The sequence below is a fragment of the Caretta caretta genome, chromosome 8 (assembly GCF_965140235.1).
Source record: "Caretta caretta isolate rCarCar2 chromosome 8, rCarCar1.hap1, whole genome shotgun sequence".
Taxonomy (NCBI): Eukaryota; Metazoa; Chordata; order Testudines; family Cheloniidae; genus Caretta; species Caretta caretta.
In genome coordinates, this window is record NC_134213.1 from 71,183,455 (window position 1) to 71,204,006 (window position 20,552).

Genomic DNA, 20,552 nt, shown 5'->3' on the forward strand with positions numbered 1-20,552 from the left:
TCAGACCAGGGAGTAGAGCTGACAAGTACTGCCTGGAACAGCAGCTGAGAGAGCGAGCTCATCTCTGGTGAGCACTGGCTGGACCGGCAGCAGGGGGAAGCAGATTCTGGACCAGTGGAGTAGATTCCACAGCAGTGCTGGCAGAGGGGAGCTGAGCAGGTTTTACTGCACCCTGACCTATTCAGTGCTGAAGCAAGTAGAATCAAGAGCTGGACTAGAGGGTCATGCTTCAGGGTGGAACCAGGCTGAGCAGCTCTGATGGGACTAGAGCTGGGTCAGCAGAGGACTGACCATGCCATATGCCCTGACTCAAATTGTGAATAGGGTTTCAGCTGGGTGGAACTGTGGGTAGTCAGGGCGTTGGACTTCCAGCCCTGGACACTTATTGGGCTGGCGGCAGTGGTGGTGATGGGCTTTGGATAAACTCCTAGCAGTTTTGGTGCTGTCTGAACTTTCTTCCCATGTTTTTTCCAAAAACAAAATTCCAGTGAAATTGACCTCATTTTGCAAACCATTTTTTATATTTTCCAATATGATTCCATCAAAGTTTTTCCAGCTCTATTCTTTTGTCTGTTCCCTTTCCCCTTATTAAAATATCCCTTTGTTTTATATTCCAAACAAAACTCAAGAGTCCTCCCAAGCAGGAAGGAACCACTTATCTGGAGAATTTATTTTATTTTTTTCAGAGCTGAAACCAAAGATTCTGAGTGGGCACTCAAGTTGTTGTTTGTGTTATTTTCCAAGAAGAACCCTTACTTGTTTTAGAACCCAGCTTTTGTAGCTGCCATTGACACTGGCAGAAGGGATACACATAGAATCAATTCCATGTCAATGTAGGTATTTTGCATTGGAACTTCCTTATTTGTTTTTAGTAACAAAATGTCTGTATTTAACGTTAACATTTCAATGGCACATAATGACTCTAAACAAACCTCACAGCAATGAATGGAGTAAAGAAAAGGGGTGAGTTTCACATTTTGCTAAATTAATTTTTGTAAATGTTTTTGTGAAAACCATTTGGTGCTAGAATTACCATACTACACAGAACACCTTGTACCCAAGGTCTCTTTAAATAGTAATACTTTTAAAGTTAAAGTAATAAAGTTTATTACTCTTCCGTATGGGGCAGGTATATACCACTCCCAGTTTGTAGATGAAGAAACAGAGGCAGAGATATGGAGTGATTTGCCAAAACCACAGAGGGGGCAAGTGAAAGATCTAGGACTATCCGGCTCTCAGTCCCAGATTTAAACCAACAGACCATACCTTTCTCAGTTAAAATACTATTTTGTTCAATTTGCAAGTAGTACACATCGGGGGGCAGAAGGCAATGGAGACAACTTACACCTTCTGAGCATCTGGCCAAAGGGGGGGTGGTAATCATACCTGTGCTAATCCTAAATTTTACTACTACCTTTAAAGCAGTGTGTCATATACACACTCAAAAGAATATAAAGGATGACCTAAATCTAAAAGGTGTAGATTAATGTACCAATGCTTTCATTCATGCACTTTTCTTAATATTACAAGAGTTAGCTCTGTTCGTTCATTTAATCTTTAAAATGTCAAAGAATTAACATATCTTAAATATGATTGTTGCCTAATGGATCCTTTGTGGTTGGAAAGTAAGACATTCCTCTTTATTGTTAAAATGCAGCAGTGATTATAGGGCAAGAAAAACAGTATTTAAAAGAATTTCTATTGGAGGGTTTTTTTAATCTGAAGGGAAGACATTAGTTGCCAAACTGCAGTATGTGGGGAGGTAGGCACTCCTCGTCTTTTCAAGTAAATGTGGACATCTTGTAAAAAGAATGTCAATGTAAATATCCCTTGTGAAGTACATTATACAAAGGTTTAAAGTGCTTAGCACTGAACTCTAAATTGGATTATTTGCATGCTAGGAGAGCTCCAGCTATGACTGATTAAATCTGTGATAGGGTACTCTTACAAAACTATTAATCCATTTATAATCCAGAAATTATACTGCCATAAAATCCTGCCTTTAAATACGTAGGTGACTGTATTAGAGGATTTCTGTTTTGTTTCAAGCTTTTGAAACAATAACATATGACCGCGTCTAGAATTAAAACATGTCATAATGATCATAATTCTTGTTTTGGATTTTAGAGCAACTTAAATCCTGGGCTCCAATATGGCTGCTTGGTACCAGTCTTCCAGAGCAAAGCAGCCCCAAAAGTCAGCTACCTGAGGATTCTCCAGGCATAGAGGATTTTCCTAGGTAATGTAGAAGTGGATAGCTGATTCTTTGCCACCTTCTCTTGGCTTCCCCAAATTGAACAGCTGAGCAGCTGTTAAAATGATGCCTTGCAGGTTTCTATAGCTGAGCATAATTTATGGAAACTCTGACACTGCTCTGACTTGCATTTGGGACCAAACTGGCGTGATATGGGGGAAAAACAAAGTCACTTTTGCCTCTTCTTACTTTCATATCCTGCACTGGCACTGGGTGGAACATGGCCACATCCGAGGAACTAACCCAATTTTAGTTGTGTGGTGGTTTTTTTTTTTTTAAAGTTTAAACTAGAGGGAGATTCTTCACCCCACACCCTACTCCAAGATACACACCAGCTAGTATCTTCACAGATGTCAAAATTAAAATGTCATTATTTCTCTTTTTGCTATCCTAGCTTCTTCTACAGCACCTACAACTCTGGAAAATAAGGAATGTATGCTAATTTCCTGTGAAGTACAAATAAAAAAAATCCCAGTGAAAACTTATTTAACATCTGTTTTAGAGCAGTGTGTTTTGATGAATGGAGATGTTAGCTGCATGTATGCTTCCCTTAAAGCTTCTCCATTTCTGGATAAGTATTTTCTGGGTCTTTCATCTCCGTGTACTAGCATTGAAAATCAAGAGCCTGGAATGGTGTTTAAGAGAGAGTTGCTCCTGATATCAACTTTAAAATTAAATTTCAATTCATACAACACTGGTTTATTAGGTTGCCTGCTGCCACCACCAGGCCATTCCTAATATTAGAAATACAAGCTTCTTAAGGGCTATTTCTATTGGTTACAAAATTAATCCTGCCCAATTTCTGTGCATGACAGGTTTCTGAGAGGAAAGGAGTTGTAAGGAGATGCTAATATTGTTAACCAGATACATATGGAGCGATTTCTTAGCTTCAGTGGGCATTCTTCAGTCCTAAATTCAATGCTTTAATCCCAATTAAAATGCACAGTGAAGCAACTGCAGCCAATGATCTGAATGAACGTAAGAGAAACGAGAGTACTGCACTTGAGCTGCAGCTTTGAAAATCAAATACCATGGACACAATTTAGTAGGAAGGTCTTGTGGTTTAGGCTCTTGTTTAAGATGCTGGAGATCTAGGTTCAGTTCCTGCTTCTGCTGCAGTTAGTTTCATGTGTGACCTTGTGTAAGTCACTTCAGGCTAGATCCACAAAGGGACTTAGGTGTTTAAAGGCCACTTTAGGTATCTAAATGCAACATTTAGGCCAGGAGTGGGCAAACTATGAGCTGCATCCAGCCTGCCAGCTGTTCTAATCCGGCCCTCGAGCTCCTGCCTGGGAACAGGGTTGGGGGCCGCTATACGCGGCTCCCGGAAAAAGTGGCATTGCCTCGCTCCAGCGCTCTAGCCAAGGAGCGGGGTCAGGGGCCACTCCCCACGGCTCCCGGAAGCAGCGGCATGGCCGCCCTCTGGCTCCTGTGCATAGGGGCAACCAAGGGGCTGCACTCTGCACGCCGCCCCCACGCCCATTGGCCAGGAACCGCACAACCAATGGGAGCTGCAGAGGTGGTTCCTGTGGATGGGGCAGTGTGCAGAGCTGCCTAGCTATGCCTCTGTGTAGGAGCCGGAGGAGGGACATGCTGCTGCTTCCAGGAGCTGCTTGAGGTAAGTGTCGCCCAGAGACTGCACCCCTGAGCCTGTCCCCGCACCCCAGTCCTGACCCAGTCCTGATCCCCCTCCTGGCTTCTGAACCCCTTGGTCCCAGCCCAGAGCATCCTCCTACACCCCAAGCTCCTCATCTCCAGCCCCACCTCTGAGCCCACACCCCCAGCCAGAGCCCTCGCTTCTCCCCCTCCCCACCCCACTCACCTGCCCCAGCCTGGAGTGCCCTCCCGCACCCAAAACTCCTCATTTCTGGCCCAATGCCAGAGCCCTCACCCCCTCCCACACCCCAACCCCAATTTTGTGAGCATTCATGGCCCACCATACAATTTCTATTCCCAGATGTGGACCTTGGGCCAAAAAGTTTGTTCACCCCTGATTTAGGCACCATGGAGATCCTCAAAAATCCTTGTTCAACTACTGCCTAATGCTGTTGGTGCCCAAAGTCCATAGCTGCCTGCATTTCTGTTGGTGCTGAAGCTAGTCCACTTATACAAATAATTATTAAGTATGCCAGAGAGATTACCCTCACCGCTGGGCTAGAGTGTCACTCACCTGGGCTGTATGAGAGACAAGTTCAAGTTCTTGCTCAGGGATTTAAAAACAGATCTTCTACATTGCAGGTGATTGCCTTGGCTATTGGCTACAATTCAGGGAGGGGGTTGCTGTTGTGCTTTTCTTGAGAAAGGACTGACCTGGCTTAGGAACCTAACTCCAGGAGAGGGTTCATGGCTGAGAATCCTGAATAGAGACAGGGTATCTGCCTCTAGCATGGAGTTAGGCACATAGGTATTTTTTGAGGGATGAAGTGTAGGCCTCACCCGTTTCCTCAGCATTTCCTATTGGCTAGCTTAGGTGGCTCCCCACTCAACGTGCTAGCTTCTGTGAATCCCATGTAGGCACCTAACTCTCACCATTCATTGTATAGGAACCACAGGTAAGCTACTCAAGGCCGAGGATTCTACTGCAAGGCATTAGGTGTTATAATGCTTGAGTCCCTTTATGGATCTATCCCTTCATCTTTCAGTACTCAATTCTCCACATGTAAAATGGAGAACTTTTCCCTCATCCTTCATCTGTCTTGTAAATCCTTTGGAGCAGTGACTTTTCTCTTGTTATGCATACAAGCAGCACCTAGAACAATAGTATACATCACTACTAGCTAAATTCAATCAGCTCTCTAGCAGTTGATTTATGCTGTCTCTGCAGTGATATTTTCAGTATTTTTGTATATAAAATGCAGAGTTGTATATTAAGTACTTCAAAAGAAGTGATGTATCTGTTAGCTACTGTAATGAGTCTGATTTTAATGCTCAGATACTATGCTGATGAGTGACAGTAAAAAAAACCCTGAAGTGGAAATAAAAGTGGGTATTAGAAATGCATTTAGAGAACTTATGCATGTTTCTTCAGATCCAATCAGATTATTAGACAAGCACCTAAGTATAGAGACATGGGCACAAAATAAGCAAAAGAAAAAAGGATATGATACATAAGGCAAACATGGAAGAATTATCCTTGAAACTAGATGGGAAGAGAATATCAATAAATACAGTTTCAAGTGTCTGGGTTCCAGAAGCCGGGGAAATTAGAGCTAGCGTAATAAATGCCTGGCTCAAATGCTCAGCAAACTGATCTAATATGTGACAGGAAGATACCAATAAGATGAAAAGGGAACAATGTTTATAAAATGGTGATCCATCCAGTCTTAATGTGAGACACTGCATAGTAGGCACCAAAAAAGAAACACGAGCAAATGATCTGTTTCACAGCAATGCAATGGTGTAAGCAATAAAGATTGTGAGGAATGTGTATACTAGAGACACGCTCAAAGTAACACCCATAAATGGAAAAAAAAAATGGAGCGCAGGCTCAGGAGGTTTGGTCATGTAATGCACAGGCCTGACAATATGGGGATAAGATCAAAACTGAAGGAAAACGACAGGCCAACCCAAGAAGACATGTCTTAAGGTACACCTACATTTGCAGTGGTGTGTAGAGTACAGCCAGGGCATTTCCAGCTAGCATAGGTATCAACAGTATAGATGGCATGGCACAGGTTAGCCAAGTACAGTGCCCTATGCACCTGAACCTGAGGGTATATACCCTACATGGCTCTCTGCATGCCTGGTCCATGCCTCCCATGTCTATATGGCTATTTTTGGTGGTGTAGTGTCCTGCTGACTCCATGCAGCCAGAGCCTTTCCTGGCCCCAGTGAAAGAGTCCAGCAGCACAGAAAGGCTCTGGCAGGGGGAGTCAGTGGGGAAAGACTCCAGTAGCTCCCTGCTGTTGGAGACTTTCCCTGCTGCCTCCCTGCTACCAGAGCCTTTCAATGATGTGTGTAGCTACACCTCAGTGAGTGTAGAGGCAGCCTAACTTTCACTGTGGCATATAGTTTCACACACCCATATGTCACTGCTAGCATAGACAAAGTCATAAATGAAGACAGGTTACAGCATTGAAGAGAGCACTTTGGAGGGAGACTACTTGTAAGCTGACCCCTTAATGCAAGAAAGATTATGACTTTAAAGCACAGAGTGTCTACGGTCCTTCCTGGATAACTGAAAAGAAGTTCCAGATGGTGTTTGCAAAAACTTAACTCACAGCTAATGAATCTACCTCACTTTAACAACTTGCTGGAGAGATCATAAGCAAAAAAATATCCAATTAAAGTACACTGAAATTGCTTTATTTTTTCCATATCAATTTCAGCAAAATGACTACAGAAACAGAATACTTCAGAGACAAAGGTAGATAGTTCATTTCTGTTTATCTGTTTTGTAACATAGATATGTAAAGGATCCCAAATGATAAACCTACATGCTTTAAGGAGAATGGTTGTGTCATTTAAGTAACTTTTAAAAGTTGTAATGGTAGTTATCAACCCTGGTGCATTCATATCCTTAAAGCTACTCAACTGTAGTTTCAACTCTTGCGAACACTTGCATTTTATTCCATTTGTTATCTCATCTGTACTCATTTTGCTGTTAAGAGCCAAGGGAAGGACAGAAAGTGTTCTCAGCATACCAAGAAATCACTACATCATCTCCGAATTTAAATCAAACCTATTATTTATAATAAAGTAACCCCTGTTCCCCACTGTGTAGCATGTCAACTGAAATGTAGTGCAATACATCAGAGATATGTTTTTTCTTTAAAGAAAAACTATAAGCTTGAGTTTATCATCCCCATTCCTTGGCACTCAATAAAGTAGGTATCTTTAGTGGAATCTTCATCTTCTGATTTTGTCACAGTAAATTTAGCCTGCAACCATGAGGACAAAGTATTAGAAAACTTGTAATGTACTTAGAACAGCCCCAGAATACTAGATGTCTAATAATATATTTAGTCAAACAGATGTACATGTTTGTAATTAATTCCACTGAAAATATTTTTAATTAAGGTTGTGAAAGCATCTAACCAATGCCAAGGAATTTAAAATTGAACTCTAAACACACTGTTCTCTATTTTCAGGGGTTTTTGCCAATAATTAGTAAGAACTGTGGTGTTCTGACCACCTGTATCCCAGCATCAAACTCATTTCACATACACCACAAAAAAGCCATCAGAGGGTGACACTACAAAAGTATACTTATTGAGGGCTTGTCTACATGGAAATTTAGTGGGAAACCTGGGAGTTAATGTACAATTCTGGCTGCTAGCAGGGTCCACCCAGTGACTATGGGCAGGTTTACACTTAAATGGTATAACGCTTCGGTGACAATGCTACCTACACTGATGGGAGGGCTTCTCCTGTCAGCGTAGGTATTCCATCTCCGTGAGAGGCAGCAGCTATGTTGACTGGAGAAGGCTTCCTGTCGACACAGCACTGTCCACACAGAACGTTAGGTTGGTATAATGACATTGCTCGGGGCTGTGAATTTTTCACACCCCCAAGCAATGTAGTTGTATCGTAGACCTGGCCTTAGTGTGCAGCAGGCTAGTGTGCTGTAGATTCACGCTCTGGCTTGCTACACACTAAGCCTAAGCCACAGGGTGAATGCCCATTGACAGTACTCTTCTCCATTCTCTGGACTCACCTTTGTTAGCTGTTCAGCAAAATGTATAGCTGTTTGAGTATGAAGCGTAATTGGTCCACTTTTCACTCTAGATACCCCATTGGCTAATGCCATGAAAATGATCAGCTTAAGAAGAAAAAAAATATAATTAGTTTTTAAACCATTACTACAGCTCCATAACACTGCTCCATGGAAGAGTCAGAGCAGCACACAAGTGAACTGAAAACAAGTAGGTTTGCTTCTTCAATGTATATTATAGAGTGGCAACAGCCATTCCAGAGTTAAGTTTATAATGGTAACGCAGTTGCAATCTTGATTCTGGCCCCCTTGCTAAAATCCACACCAAAAAAATTACATCTGACTTCAGATTGATAGGTTACACCTGGGGCTGAGCAGAACATTGGAAATGGAGGTTTCTGAATGATGACACACTCAAAGAGGTATTCACCACATATGTAGTAGTTTGACTTGAATTAGAAACACTACTCTGGCACCCGGGCCTGGTGCTAAATGTAGTGTAGTAGGAGAAAGCTGAAGGGTTCTTCATTCCCCAGGTCTCCTGCATGGAGCCAGGTAAGCAAGATGGAGAAGAATGTCCCCTCAGTATGTTCTCCCCTGCTTTCACCTAGTCACCTCCTAAGACACTTTGGAATGCAGCCCTACTCTTGCAGACCTTAGATCTGATGTGTAGAAAAGATCTAGAGAGAGTGGATGTGGGGAGGTGGAGGGAGGGAATTCCCAGCCTCTTCCTCTGGATTTATTGAGGTCTGCAGGAAGAGGAAACGTCAAGTGAGTCAGAGGAAGCTAGTTGACACCCGTCCTTGAGCCTCAGAAGCCTTTCCAGTTGTCATATGTGTTTCCCCATGAGCCTTAAGTGGCTTGTTTAAACTTCCTAACAAGTCCATTTTGGCTTATCAGGGGTGGGTTGCTATTTCTACTCATGCTGCGAGGTCCCCTCCATGGAGCCTTCTAACACTTACGGGGTGAGAACCAGAAAAGGCTGTTTACTAGCCCCTCCCCTATGACTTCAGGGTGACTGGATTTGGGAGACCTCTGAACACCTCCTATAGTTATGGGTGTAGTGGCTATTTGAATGTAACTCTGTGGCTTGTTGTAGAAATGCAATCTTAACTCTGAAATTCAAGGCGCTTTTTTTTCTCTCTTGATGTACATTCAATACACAGTCAAACAGCTTGCTGTGTACTTGCTGCCTTAGCTCCATCTTGAAGTCAGTATATGGGATTCTTACCTGGTCTTGCAGATAGTCATCCACTGCTCCCCCATGCCTAAGGTTTCCAAGCAGCATCTCTGCAGCTTCAATTCCAACCCTGTCAGAATTCTTACCTGAGGAGAGAGTTCAGGAGGATTAAGAAGCTCCAGAACATTTATAATATTTATTCACTGTAGCATGTGAAAAAAACAGGAAATAGAAGGCAGTTAATTGCACCTTTATTGCCACACACTTGTCTCAAATGTGCACTTGTCACGCTCTGAGGACTGTGATCTATCATCCCACTAGTGCATCTGGATAAGTATGGTACATACTTCCTCAGCATTGGGAAGAGTCTAGGCCCCCTTACACTTTGAGAAGCAGCTTTAGCCAAATAAGATACCAATTAAAATCAAATTCACTCCACCTTTAACATATATACTCTGCTATATATACTACTGGACAAATCCTACATCAGATGAATTGGGGTGGAGTGTGTATGTTTTAATAATCCAGAAGTCTTCCCAAATCAGTGATCTCTAACAATCCATTAAAATAAGTGGGTAAGTTCACAACTTCGTTAGTTGTTTCACCATGCTGCAGAAAAAACATGGATGTAAAGACTGTATTTTTTTTAAACGAAAGTTTTAAGATTCTATAAAGCAAAACTAAAATCCATGAATGTCTGTTGCCCCAGGTTACTAACAATATGGGTTTACTATCCAGTAGGAAACTAAATGCACAAAACATGGATATACTTTACACAACTCTCACCTCTTTTACCAAGTGATGATCCAGCAAACAGACAACCTGTTGAAGTCTCTGCAACAATACTAAACAGAAGAATTAAGCAAATTACCAGATAGCAATTAGGCATTTATCTGCAACCACAGCACACTGAGTTATGATATCAAGATAAGAATGGTTGGTATGATCAGTACTTGAGTCCCAGATCAATTCCTATTAAAGTCAATGGAAAATTACACTTTGGCTTACAGGGCTGATCTCACTAACTGGATGGAAAATGTCCAAGAAAAAACACACTGGTGGGGTAAGAGGTTCATTGCTAACTCAGCAGATGGTACTCCTCTGAGTGAGCACCAACTGACAGCCCTGATGTAATGCTAGAGGATACCAGGCTGAAAGAGGTGTCATGTCAGAAAAGCACAGTCATGTGCATAGAAAATACACAAATTCAGCATTGAAGGTTATATAATTTTAAAAAGCTAGAGAATCCAGATGTAATATCCTCATAGTAAAAAATTACCCACACTGCACATACTTTATATATTTAGGTATAGCTAATGACCTAACCAGTAACTGTATTATGAATGTGTTGTCTTTAAATATGTACATTACATGTGGCTTTAATATAGTTTTTTGTACTTCAATTCCTTTAAAAAAAGGGATCTGCAAAGGAAATAACATTTGTTCCTTGTTTTGCTTCTCTGTGATATGAAACAGGCCTGCATTTATTCCAAACACACAAAATTTCTCCTGCTTTTAAATGAGAAATACCAGGTCCTGAGTACTCTGTTTTTGCTAGAGAACTACTGAGGTTATAATATTACAAAACTAAAAATCCCTCCCTCTCTCTCAAGTATTCAGGCTTCAGTCAGATGCTTAAAAACAAAGTTTTAGTTTGTTTTTGTTAACATGTATTTAATTCAAACTACAGACAAATTCGTAGCAGAAGATTTAAACACACCAACCTCTCCTGCCAAAGATGAAATAAAAGTGTAAATTTCTTGGCTTATTACAAAGTGCCCTAATTACTATTCATAATAAAAGGAAAGGGATATTGCTTTCTTTTGTTTACTACCTCTCTCAGTCACAGAAGGATCATTACCATAGTCTCAACTAATAACACAGTAAGATAAGTAAATAGGAGGTTTGTATCTTGTCTCACATTATTCCACTTCCAGTTCCAAAGGCTTGATTATCAGGTTCTCGAACAGGCTGAATATTAACGTAAAGATCCCTGATTTCTTTTCTGATGCATCTCACTGCTGCTGATGCCATGTCTTTTGCTAGCTAGAGTGGTAAAACAAAAAGGAACCAGGTACAGTAGTTAAAATAAATGATCTAACATTTTCCCTATATACTTAACCATATGAATGCATTTTTGAATAATGTTCTTCCAAGCTATAAGCAGACTAGCTTTTAAAATGAATGTACCTTATGTATTATTTTAAACTACTGCAAACTGTAAGCTGACATCTCACTTATCCTCCTTCCCCTCAGTATGCAGTTTTCCTACAAAGTTTAGGTAAAATTCAGTCCTGGGCCAATGGCAGAGTTTAAAGCTGCACATAGAAACTTCTGTACCAATAGAAATTCAGGATATCCCCCCATTTTACAAGATAAGGATTTTATATCTAGCCCTGATAAAGCTTGAGATATCTGATCTTAAAAATCAGAACATTTTATGTAGCGGAGAGCTATTTTAGGTCACAGTTACAAGCTCTTTGGGACAGAGACTTTAAATACCTCAGTGTTTGGAAAGCTCATAGCACATTTTCATAGGTTCTTAGATTTTAAGGCCAGAAAGGCCATTAGGTTCATTTAGCCTGACCTCCTGTATAATACAGGGCAGACAATTTCAACCAGAGATTTCTGCATCAAAGCCATCACTTCTGGTTGAGCTAAAGCCTATCTTTTAGAAAGATATCCAATCTTGAATCTCTGTTAAGGGCTTCCGAATGGTTACAACAAGGATAATGTTCTCTCCTACCATTCAGGGTGCTACCATAATCTATATAATAATACTATATTTTAGAATTCTCAAAATTTGTATTTATTATAATGTTCCTTTCCTTGGAAGGTCTGTACAGTTGGATTCATTGTACTATGGTTGCCCGGGTTTACAGGTGGAGAACTATAGAAAAAAAAGTACCAATAAATTTATAGAACTACTTTATAAAGATTGCATAATAGACAAATAATTGTATAATATTTATTTACATCCCCTTTATTTATTTACATAAAATTACATCCCCTTACTTGATTATTATAGGCACTCACTTTAATGGGCAAGGCTCCAGCAACAAATGCTCTTCCATGTATCTTTGTCACAGTGCCACGTTCAGTTAAGTTTATTGGGCTTAACTGTTTGACTGGTGTCATTCGGACTATCACTTCACCACCGCCTTGTGGGTAGTAGCCCCTATTAAAAATGGCAATCAGATATGGTTAAATGCAAAGAAAAGGGATGCATGACATTACAAATTAAATTATTCCTATAAACAAGAAAATTAAACATGGATTTAGCTTATTTGTTTGCTCGTACATGTCTTATCCTTAACATGCTATTTTAGACAGATCAAGTGGCTTAGAAATTTGTGATATGTGCCATAGAACGAGTACAAAAAATAAAAACATAGCATTACCCTCAACGTGCATAGAATGAACCTAATTAATTGCACAAATCTTATTAACAGGTAGATTTTAATCACTGATTTTAATCATTATTTAAATCAGCAAGCAGGAAACCTTGATTTAAATAATCAATTTTAATTGTGTTTTGCCTGTGTACTTGTTATTTTCCTAAAGAAAGGACGATTCTTATTAGTTGGTAATCATTAAAACATATTTTCAACTAAACATGTCCTTTATATTAAATTTGGTGCTTCTTTTTGCTAACCAGGAGGACACATTTTATCTATTTAAGCATTATACAGCTTAATTTATAACAATTAAGAACCTGAATAAATGTATTTTCATTATTTTAGAAAATGATGAATGATGCAATTCTTATTCACCAGATGAAGATTAATTATTTTTACTTTTGATTATTTTGTGTCAAGCTCTATTTGGGTGGAAATTCAATTAAAAATGCACAAAACACCTTTAGTTTTTATTCAATAAAACTATCTTAAACATGGTGGATACATAAACTTTTGATAAACTTTTTTTCTAATCAAAACGGGCTTTGCATTTAAAAGTAACTGATTTTATTAAACAAATGAAGCATTATATGTTGTTAGTGAGTTGAACTGATTGTTTTTTGTCACCATCTCCTGCAAGATTTTAGAACTAGTAGATCTCATCCTCTTACAGCTAGTTTTTTATTCATAGACTGGAAGAAGAAAATAATCTTTCCTGCTTTTTCAGCTCCCAATTGGTTTCTTAATTTTGAATAAAATAGTTTATTCAGCTAGTTTAGTTCAATGACTGAGGTAAAGAAAATATTCTCTCTGCACCTGCAGAAGAGGCGCTACAGTTGTCAAAAGCTAATTTAGCACTTTAACGGACTATGATTCCAGGTGCTTAGCCAGTGCCTTCCACTAGTTCAGTGGTTTGCCTTTCTTTAAAACTTGGCAGCGAGCAAATACTACTTATTATTTTTTTTGTATTTAATGTAAATAAAATTAAGATTATAATAAATTTAGGACTTATAAATTGTCATTTTTTAAATTTTAAATAGTTTTAAAAAATAAACCTACATTTAATTTAAAAAAAATCTAATTTAAATTAAAAATCCATTTTTTTATTTTTTAATCATCAATTTTTATCCACCCTGCTGATTAGCATAGTCCATGTCTTATTCCTCTTTTCTCACACCCTACTGTTTGTTGTTCTCATCTGTTGAGCCATGTCTAAAAACAGGCAGTAAGCTCCTTGTTGTAAAGACTATAAGCGGCTAGCATGGTAAGCACTATTATAAGAAATTAAAATAATACTTTGCACTTAAATAGCATTGTCATTTAATGTTCTCGAAGCAATTTACAAACATTAATTAAGCCACTCAACAACCATGAGTAGATATATCTTAACCTCTTTTCATAGGTTGGTAAACTACAGGCCTTTAGCAGGTCTGATACAACTTTCACTGAAGTCAAAAGAAAAACTCCCTTTGTCTTCAGTGGACAAAATGGGGCTGGAAAGCACTCTAACATAAAGGACTCACATTCCACTTAGAGACCGGCCCGCAGCACAAAGTATTTCAAAAGTCATGACGGTATAACTTACCTCCTTTTTATGTCACAGTCAAAGGTCAAATTGAACTTTTCAATTATTGGTTTAAAGACCTGAGGAGTAAGCATACTTTAAAAATGCAGAACTATTTTGTGTTTAACACATCCTACCCTACCATTCATTTCCCAGAGAGAAAAATATATATGTACACTGGTCTACTGTGAAGATCTCAAAATACATTATAAAAAATATTCAGTGTCATGGAGAATCAATTAGATCAGGATCTCCACATTTTATTCTGCAGACCATTTTGTAAGAGAGATTCTCCTATGGACCTGCTCCCCTCCTTCCCTATTAATACTTAGCATTTCTAGAGCAAAGAGACTTTTAATTCAAATTATCTTTAGCAACTAAAAATAAAAGGAAAAGAAATAGACAAGTAGAGGCAGACTTCTTTGCATTTCAAGGAATGATGTGAGGCATTTGATGCCCTTTAAACATACAGTATGGAAATATTGTACTATTAATATATCAAACATTATTTTTCACTTGGCTATTTTAGCATTTAAATAGAAAGGAGGTTATTCTATTTTATTTCATATTTGAAACAGCAAAAAAAGAAAAAAATGGCTTTGATTACTCTACAATTACCACTGATGCTAATAAAGCAGCAATAGGAACATACAGAAGTACACAAGTTACTTTTGCACCTGAAAGATTTAGCAAGTCAAAAAAGCTGATCCCTACCAACACTGTGTAGTCTATCTGTGGAGCCATCTCAGCATTTGTCCCACCTTTTAAACGAAGTTCTGAAGGGGAAGCAGCAAACAGCACACACGGCATTGCTACCTGCATCAGGAGGCACACACTCCTAAAATGGAATGGGAAAACACTCAAAGGTAATGCAGGCATAATCCACTTAAACCAGTAAATATCAGTCAGCAAGTGAAGTTTCAAGAGCATTTTACATATGATGTAAGCTGGACTATTTAAGTCTGAAGATAATAATTTGTGAACATAAGAAAGGCCATACTAGGTCAGACCAAAGTATCCGGTCCTCCGACAGTGGCCACTGGCAGGTGCCCCAAAGGGAATGAACAGACAGGTTATCATCAAGTGATCCATGCCCCGTCACCCAATCCCAGCTTCTGGCAAACAGAGGCTAGGGACACCATTGCTATCCATCCTGGCTAATAGATTCATGGAGGATAGGTCCATCAATGGCTATCTAGCTTCCTTTTGAACCCCGTTATAGTATTTGCCTTCACAACACCCTCTGGCAAGGAGTTCCACAGGTTGACAGTGCATTGCGGGGAAAAAATACTTTCTTGAGCTTGTTTTAAACCTGCTACCTATTAATTTCATTTGGTGACCCCTTATTCTTGTATTATGAGAAGGAGTAAATAACACTTCCTTATTTACTTTCTCTATACCAGTCATGATTTTATAGATCTCTATCATATCTCCCCTTAGTTGCCTCTTTTCCAAGCTGAAAAGTCCCAGTCTTATTAAACTCTCCTCATATGGAAACCGTTCTATACCCCTAATCATTTTTGTTGCCATTTTCTGAACCTTTTCCAATTCCAATATATCTTTTTTGAGATGGGGTGACCACATCTATATGCAGTATTCAAGGTATGGGCGTACCATGGATTTATATAGAGGCAATATGATATTTTCTGTCTTATTATCTATCCCTTTCTTGAGGATTCCCAACGTTCTGTTTGCTTTTTTGACTGCCGCTGCACATTGAGTGGATGATTTCAGAAAACTATCCACAATGACTCCAAGATCTCTTTCTTGAGTGTAACAGCTAATTTAGACCCAATCATTGTATATGAAAAGTTATGAGTATGTTTTCCAATGTGGATTACTTTGCATTTATCAACATTAAATTTCATGTGCCATTTTGTTGCCCAGTCACCCAGTTTTGTGACATCCTTTTGTAGCTCTTCGCAGTCTGCCTGGGACTTAACTATCTTGAGTAGATTTGCATCATCTGCAAATTTTGCCACCTCACTGTTTACCCCTTTTTCCTGATCGTTTATGAATATGTTAAATAGGATTGGGCCCAGTACAGATCCATGGAGGACACCACTGTTTACCTCTCTCCAGTCTGAAAACTGGACCATTTATTCCTACCCTTTGTTTCCTATCTTTTAACCAGTTACCAATCCATGAGAGAACCTTCCCTCTTATCCCATGACTGCGTATTTTGCTTAAGAGCCTTTGGTGAGGGACCTTGTCAAAGGCTTTCTGAAAATCTAAATATACTATATCCACTGGATCTCCTTTGTCCACATGCTTGCTGACCCCCTCAAAGAATTCTCTAGTAGATTGGTGAGGCATGATTTCCCTTTACAAAAACCATGTTGACTATTTCCCAACAATTTATGTTCACATCTGTGTGTCTGACAAAAAGTGAAATGACATTAGACATTCCTCTAACATATATTACTCTGCCAAAATCCTAATAAGTACCTTTTTGTCGAGGTTTCTTTACAAGCCTAAAAATAAAGATTTTTCCCTAAGATTTTTGTTTTATCTTTGATCAATCAAGTTTTGCATGCACTCTCATTTGAGGGGGAAATTAATATAGGTTTCTTGTTGATTTCCCTTGTACATCTACATTACTAATAGCATAGATTAAGGAGTCAGTTATCAGTCCTCAGCATGAATTTCCTTGTTTCTTCTCATTTTTGCCATAACCTAAAAACTACTGAAGAATAGTTAAAACTAGTTATTACATCAGTTAACAGTAGGCATTACAACACACATACCCTGCTGTTTTGGTATCCGCTATGTGGGTTCCACCTTTGATCTTCCCAGGAGTGAAGGTTATTTCTGTTGAACCGATATCTCCACCATCCAGCTGCCCATCACATAAATCTCGAATCATCTCTAGTCCAGACAGATGTTGAGGCCTTCAAGTCATAATACTATATTAAGACATACATCAGACTGCCTACTCAACCACATTACATTACAGAACTATTACACATTTAGTAATAGTATAACAATTGCAAGCTTCAGCCCAAACCAAGCTTGTTAAAGCTTGAGCCAAATGCTGTGGGAAAGGTGATGACCCCCCATTCCAGTCCGCTATATTGAGCCAGATAGGAGGATTGGCATAGAATCAGGGCCAGTCACTTGACTTAAGCGCATCTCAAAGTCAGGTGCACAGCATGGTGATGAGAGCTCTCCTGGAGTACCTGTCCTAATAGCTCCTGCTGTGCATACATTCACTCTCCTATTTGTGGGGGTCTTCCACAAAGCAAGAAGAGAGAAAAACATTGGGGAAATAAAATAGGAAAACATGGTCAAAACTTTTTTTTGAAGTGTGCAAGGGTACTCAAAGGCAGGTCAAGTCAATTTCACCAAAATGATTTTGGTTCATTTTGGTGAAGCTGACTAGTTTCAAATGGACACTGTCAACTTAAACATGAAACTTTAAAAAGTTTTATGAACTATTTAAGAAGTTCATGCACACTTCTTCAGATGCATGAAGCACGTGAACAGGTTAGGACTTCAGAGTTTCTGGATTTCAATCTTGGATCCTTTCCTGACACAATAGCCTTTTACTAAAAATCTCTTACTATTGCAGTGACACTAGTGTAGCTCCACTACAGTGAAGAGGAATACTAGTATCTAGTGGCATTTTTATTATTGGTTTCAGAGTAGCAGCCATGTTAGTCTATATTCACAAAAACAAAAGGAGTACTAGTTAGTCTCTAAGGTGCCACTAGTACTCCTTTTATTTTTATTATTGTGCTCTCAAAACCCTGATATAGGTAGGGTAAAGCAATGTGGTGGTAAAAATACCCGTGCCCCGACTTACATTAGCATTGCCAGGTTTCAGAGTAACAGCCGTGTTAGTCTGTATTCGCAAAAAGAAAAGGAGTACTTGTGGCACCTTAGAGACTAACCAATTTATTTGAGCATGAGCTTTCCTGAGCTACAGCGTGAGCTAATTGGTTAGTCTCTAAGGTGCCACAAGTACTCCTTTTCTATTAGCATTGCCACCACTGCTACCTGTGCTGGAGTTTCATTCAGTCACAGCAACACAGAAGGACTGTGAGCAAAGGGTCAGTGTAAACACAGCCAATGCCAGGAGTGTTGAGTGGGATGCTCTCCTGCCTCCCCCTCACAATTTCAGGCATGTTTTTTCCTCAACATGTTTTAATGGAAAATCTCCCAGTTCTAGGTCACTGGGGGAAGCTTACCTGAGGCCAGGCTGGCTCCTCCCAGCTCGGATCCTCCGCACTCGCAGGGGAAGCCCCAGCAGGCAGCTCAAAGCCGTGGAGACTCGCAAGATCTGGCCACCCTGCAAGGGGGAGACGGGGGTCAGCTGCCCCACGGAGGGCAGGGATGGCTGGGCCAGGAGTCTACCTCCCCTCACTCCTCCAAGCCCCTAAAGCCGGGCTAACCACCACCCCCCCTTTCCCATCAGGGCCCTTAAAACCCAATTCCTTCTCCACCTCCATCCCCAGCCAGGGACGGGAGCCAAGCCAGGATTCCTCCCCCCTCCAGCACACACTGAATCCCCAAGGCGCAGCCCGGCTGTTTCCGGGAGCCCGCAAGGACCACCCCCCATAGCCCGGAGCCCAGCCGGCCATTCATTCACCCGCTACCCTGCTTCTGCGGGAGCCAGGCTCGCCGCGGGGCCCCCGGCAGCCCATCCCACCTGGCCGATCCACAGGGCCCGGTCCTTGTACTCACCCCCTCCATGACCCCGCCATCTATCTCCACCCTGTCCCCGTCCATGGGCGACAGGAAGCCGCGGCGCCTCCCCGAGAAGGAACGGCCGAGACTATGCGGAGTTGGCTGGGCTCTGCAGACAGCCAGGCCCCGGCGGAACAGGCTCCTTAGGCCGGGCACAGTGCAGGGAGGGAGGGAGCTGGAGCCGGTAACACGTGGCTGGGGAGAGTCAGGACGCAGCAACCAGGCTCTGAGCTAGCGGCGGAGGCTGCCTCCAGCGCTGAAATGCCACAGGCTGCCTGGCAGCTGCAGAGCGAGCGGGGCCCCCTCCCGACTGCGGCTGCTAGGGGTAACTTAGCTGCGAGGAGCAGCTCGGAGAGCCGATAGGCAGAGAAGTTTTGGGGGGGCTGGTGAGGAAAAGTGCCTAGATCTTGGCCCCACTCCTGCAACGCCCTGAGCACCCCCGGCCCTCTCTGAAGTCAGCGAGAACTGAGAGCACTTCCCTTTGTTTACATTTCCGCTTTGTCAGCATATTTTGACTGTGCTTCCTTATTGAAAAGGAGTACTTGTGGCACCTTAGAGACTAACCAATTGAATTTGTGGGGGGGGGTGGAGGGTGAGAAAACCTGGATTTGTGCTGGAAATGGCCCACCTGTTGATCATTTTAGATAAGCTATTACCAGCAGGACAGTGGGGTGGGAGGAGGTATTGTTTCATATTCTCTGTGTGTATATAAAGTCTGCTGCAGTTTCCACGGTAAACATCTGATGAAGTGAGCTGTAGCTCAGGAAAGCTCATGCTCAAATAAATTGGTTAGTCTCTAAGGTGCCACAAGTACTCCTTTTCTTTTTGCGAATACAGACTAACACGGCTGTTCCTCTGAAACCTTCCTTATTGACTATTCCATCGTACTCCAAGGTGAGTATTCCTTGATGTGTGAAGAATGTAGAGCACAGAGAATAAAATCAGCCCCGGCCTGAGGCCCCAAAAACTCATGATAAAGAAGCCGGGCTTCTAACAGCTTAAAATAGCTGTTTGCTATAACTGTCTGGAAGCTGGCTTATGTTTCACGAGTATGTTAGTTTCTGCGGCAGGGGAAGTTTGCAGCAGAACTTCAATGGACTATAAGGAGGTATGACTGCTGAGACCGCAAAGGAGGAACTGGGTTTCTTAATGTACCTATGCCATTAATGAGGGTAAGAGATGTTTACAGACAACAAACTAATTCCTTTCAATATACAAAAAGAGAATGCTCAGTCCCCAATGCTGCAAATACTTAATTGTAGGCACCTGAGGTCCCAGTGACTTCATTACGACCATAGATAATCATTTCAAAATTGCTGTGGATTAGTAATGTCCATACGTTATACAGCTGCAGACTCTCTTTTGAATAAAATTCTCAAATTAAGGATACTAATCCAGACTGTAATTTATATAGCTATACACAATATGGTAGAATAAATTAACCAGCCTCCTTTCATACTTGCTTTTGCGTCTCATAAAGCAGGAAACAATTGAGGAAAAGTTAAGAAAACTATCAATCGAATACGTTATAAGGCTACCGTATGATGTCAAAATGAACAAGAAAAAAAGGGGTCATAAAATAAAGGGATATAATATTTCCTACAGATTTTGTACGGGTATAATTATGTTTGGGGGTGATTTTTTTTACTGCAATAGTTATACCAGTACAACCTCTAGTTTGAATGCAGTTATACTAGTGTAAATGTGCTTCTACTGATTTAGTTTATTCTGCTTCCTAGGAAGAAATTATGTTGTTATAAGCACATTTACACCAATATAACTGCATCCACATTAGGAACACTGTATGCAGACAA

General features: G+C 40.7%; 1 protein-coding gene across 2 annotated transcripts; it reads right to left on the reverse strand.

Annotated features, from left to right (window-relative positions):
- Positions 1–6,537: 6,537 nt before the first annotated feature.
- Positions 6,538–19,210, reverse strand: RTCA (RNA 3'-terminal phosphate cyclase). 2 transcript variants are annotated; one of them, XM_048861780.2, is made up of 11 exons: positions 18,736–19,210; positions 18,240–18,340; positions 16,797–16,940; positions 14,764–14,887; positions 14,071–14,129; positions 12,124–12,265; positions 11,009–11,133; positions 9,874–9,932; positions 9,139–9,233; positions 7,911–8,015; positions 6,538–7,134 (listed from the first exon to the last, which is right to left on the reverse strand). In XM_048861780.2, the coding sequence occupies exons 1-11, from the start codon at positions 18,778–18,780 to the stop codon at positions 7,036–7,038; spliced, it is 1,098 nt and encodes a 365-aa protein (XP_048717737.2). In that variant the 5' UTR covers positions 18,781–19,210; the 3' UTR covers positions 6,538–7,035. The 2 variants fall into 2 exon arrangements, with proteins under 2 accessions (XP_048717737.2, XP_048717738.2); XM_048861781.2 differs by lacking the exon at positions 18,736–19,210 and having other exon boundaries at positions 16,797–16,955; positions 18,240–18,339.
- Between the last annotated feature and the right edge of the window lie 1,342 nt (positions 19,211–20,552).

Coding starts and splice junctions, on each gene's coding strand:
- RTCA (XM_048861780.2), bottom strand. CDS start 18,780: ATGGACGGGGACAGGGTGGAGATAGATGGCGGGGTCATGGAGGGG. Junction 11,134..12,123: donor CTGGAGCCTTGCCCATTAAA/GTGAGTGCCTAT, acceptor TTACCACTCTAG/CTAGCAAAAGACATGGCATC. Junction 9,234..9,873: donor ATCATCACTTGGTAAAAGAG/GTGAGAGTTGTG, acceptor CTCTCTCCTCAG/GTAAGAATTCTGACAGGGTT.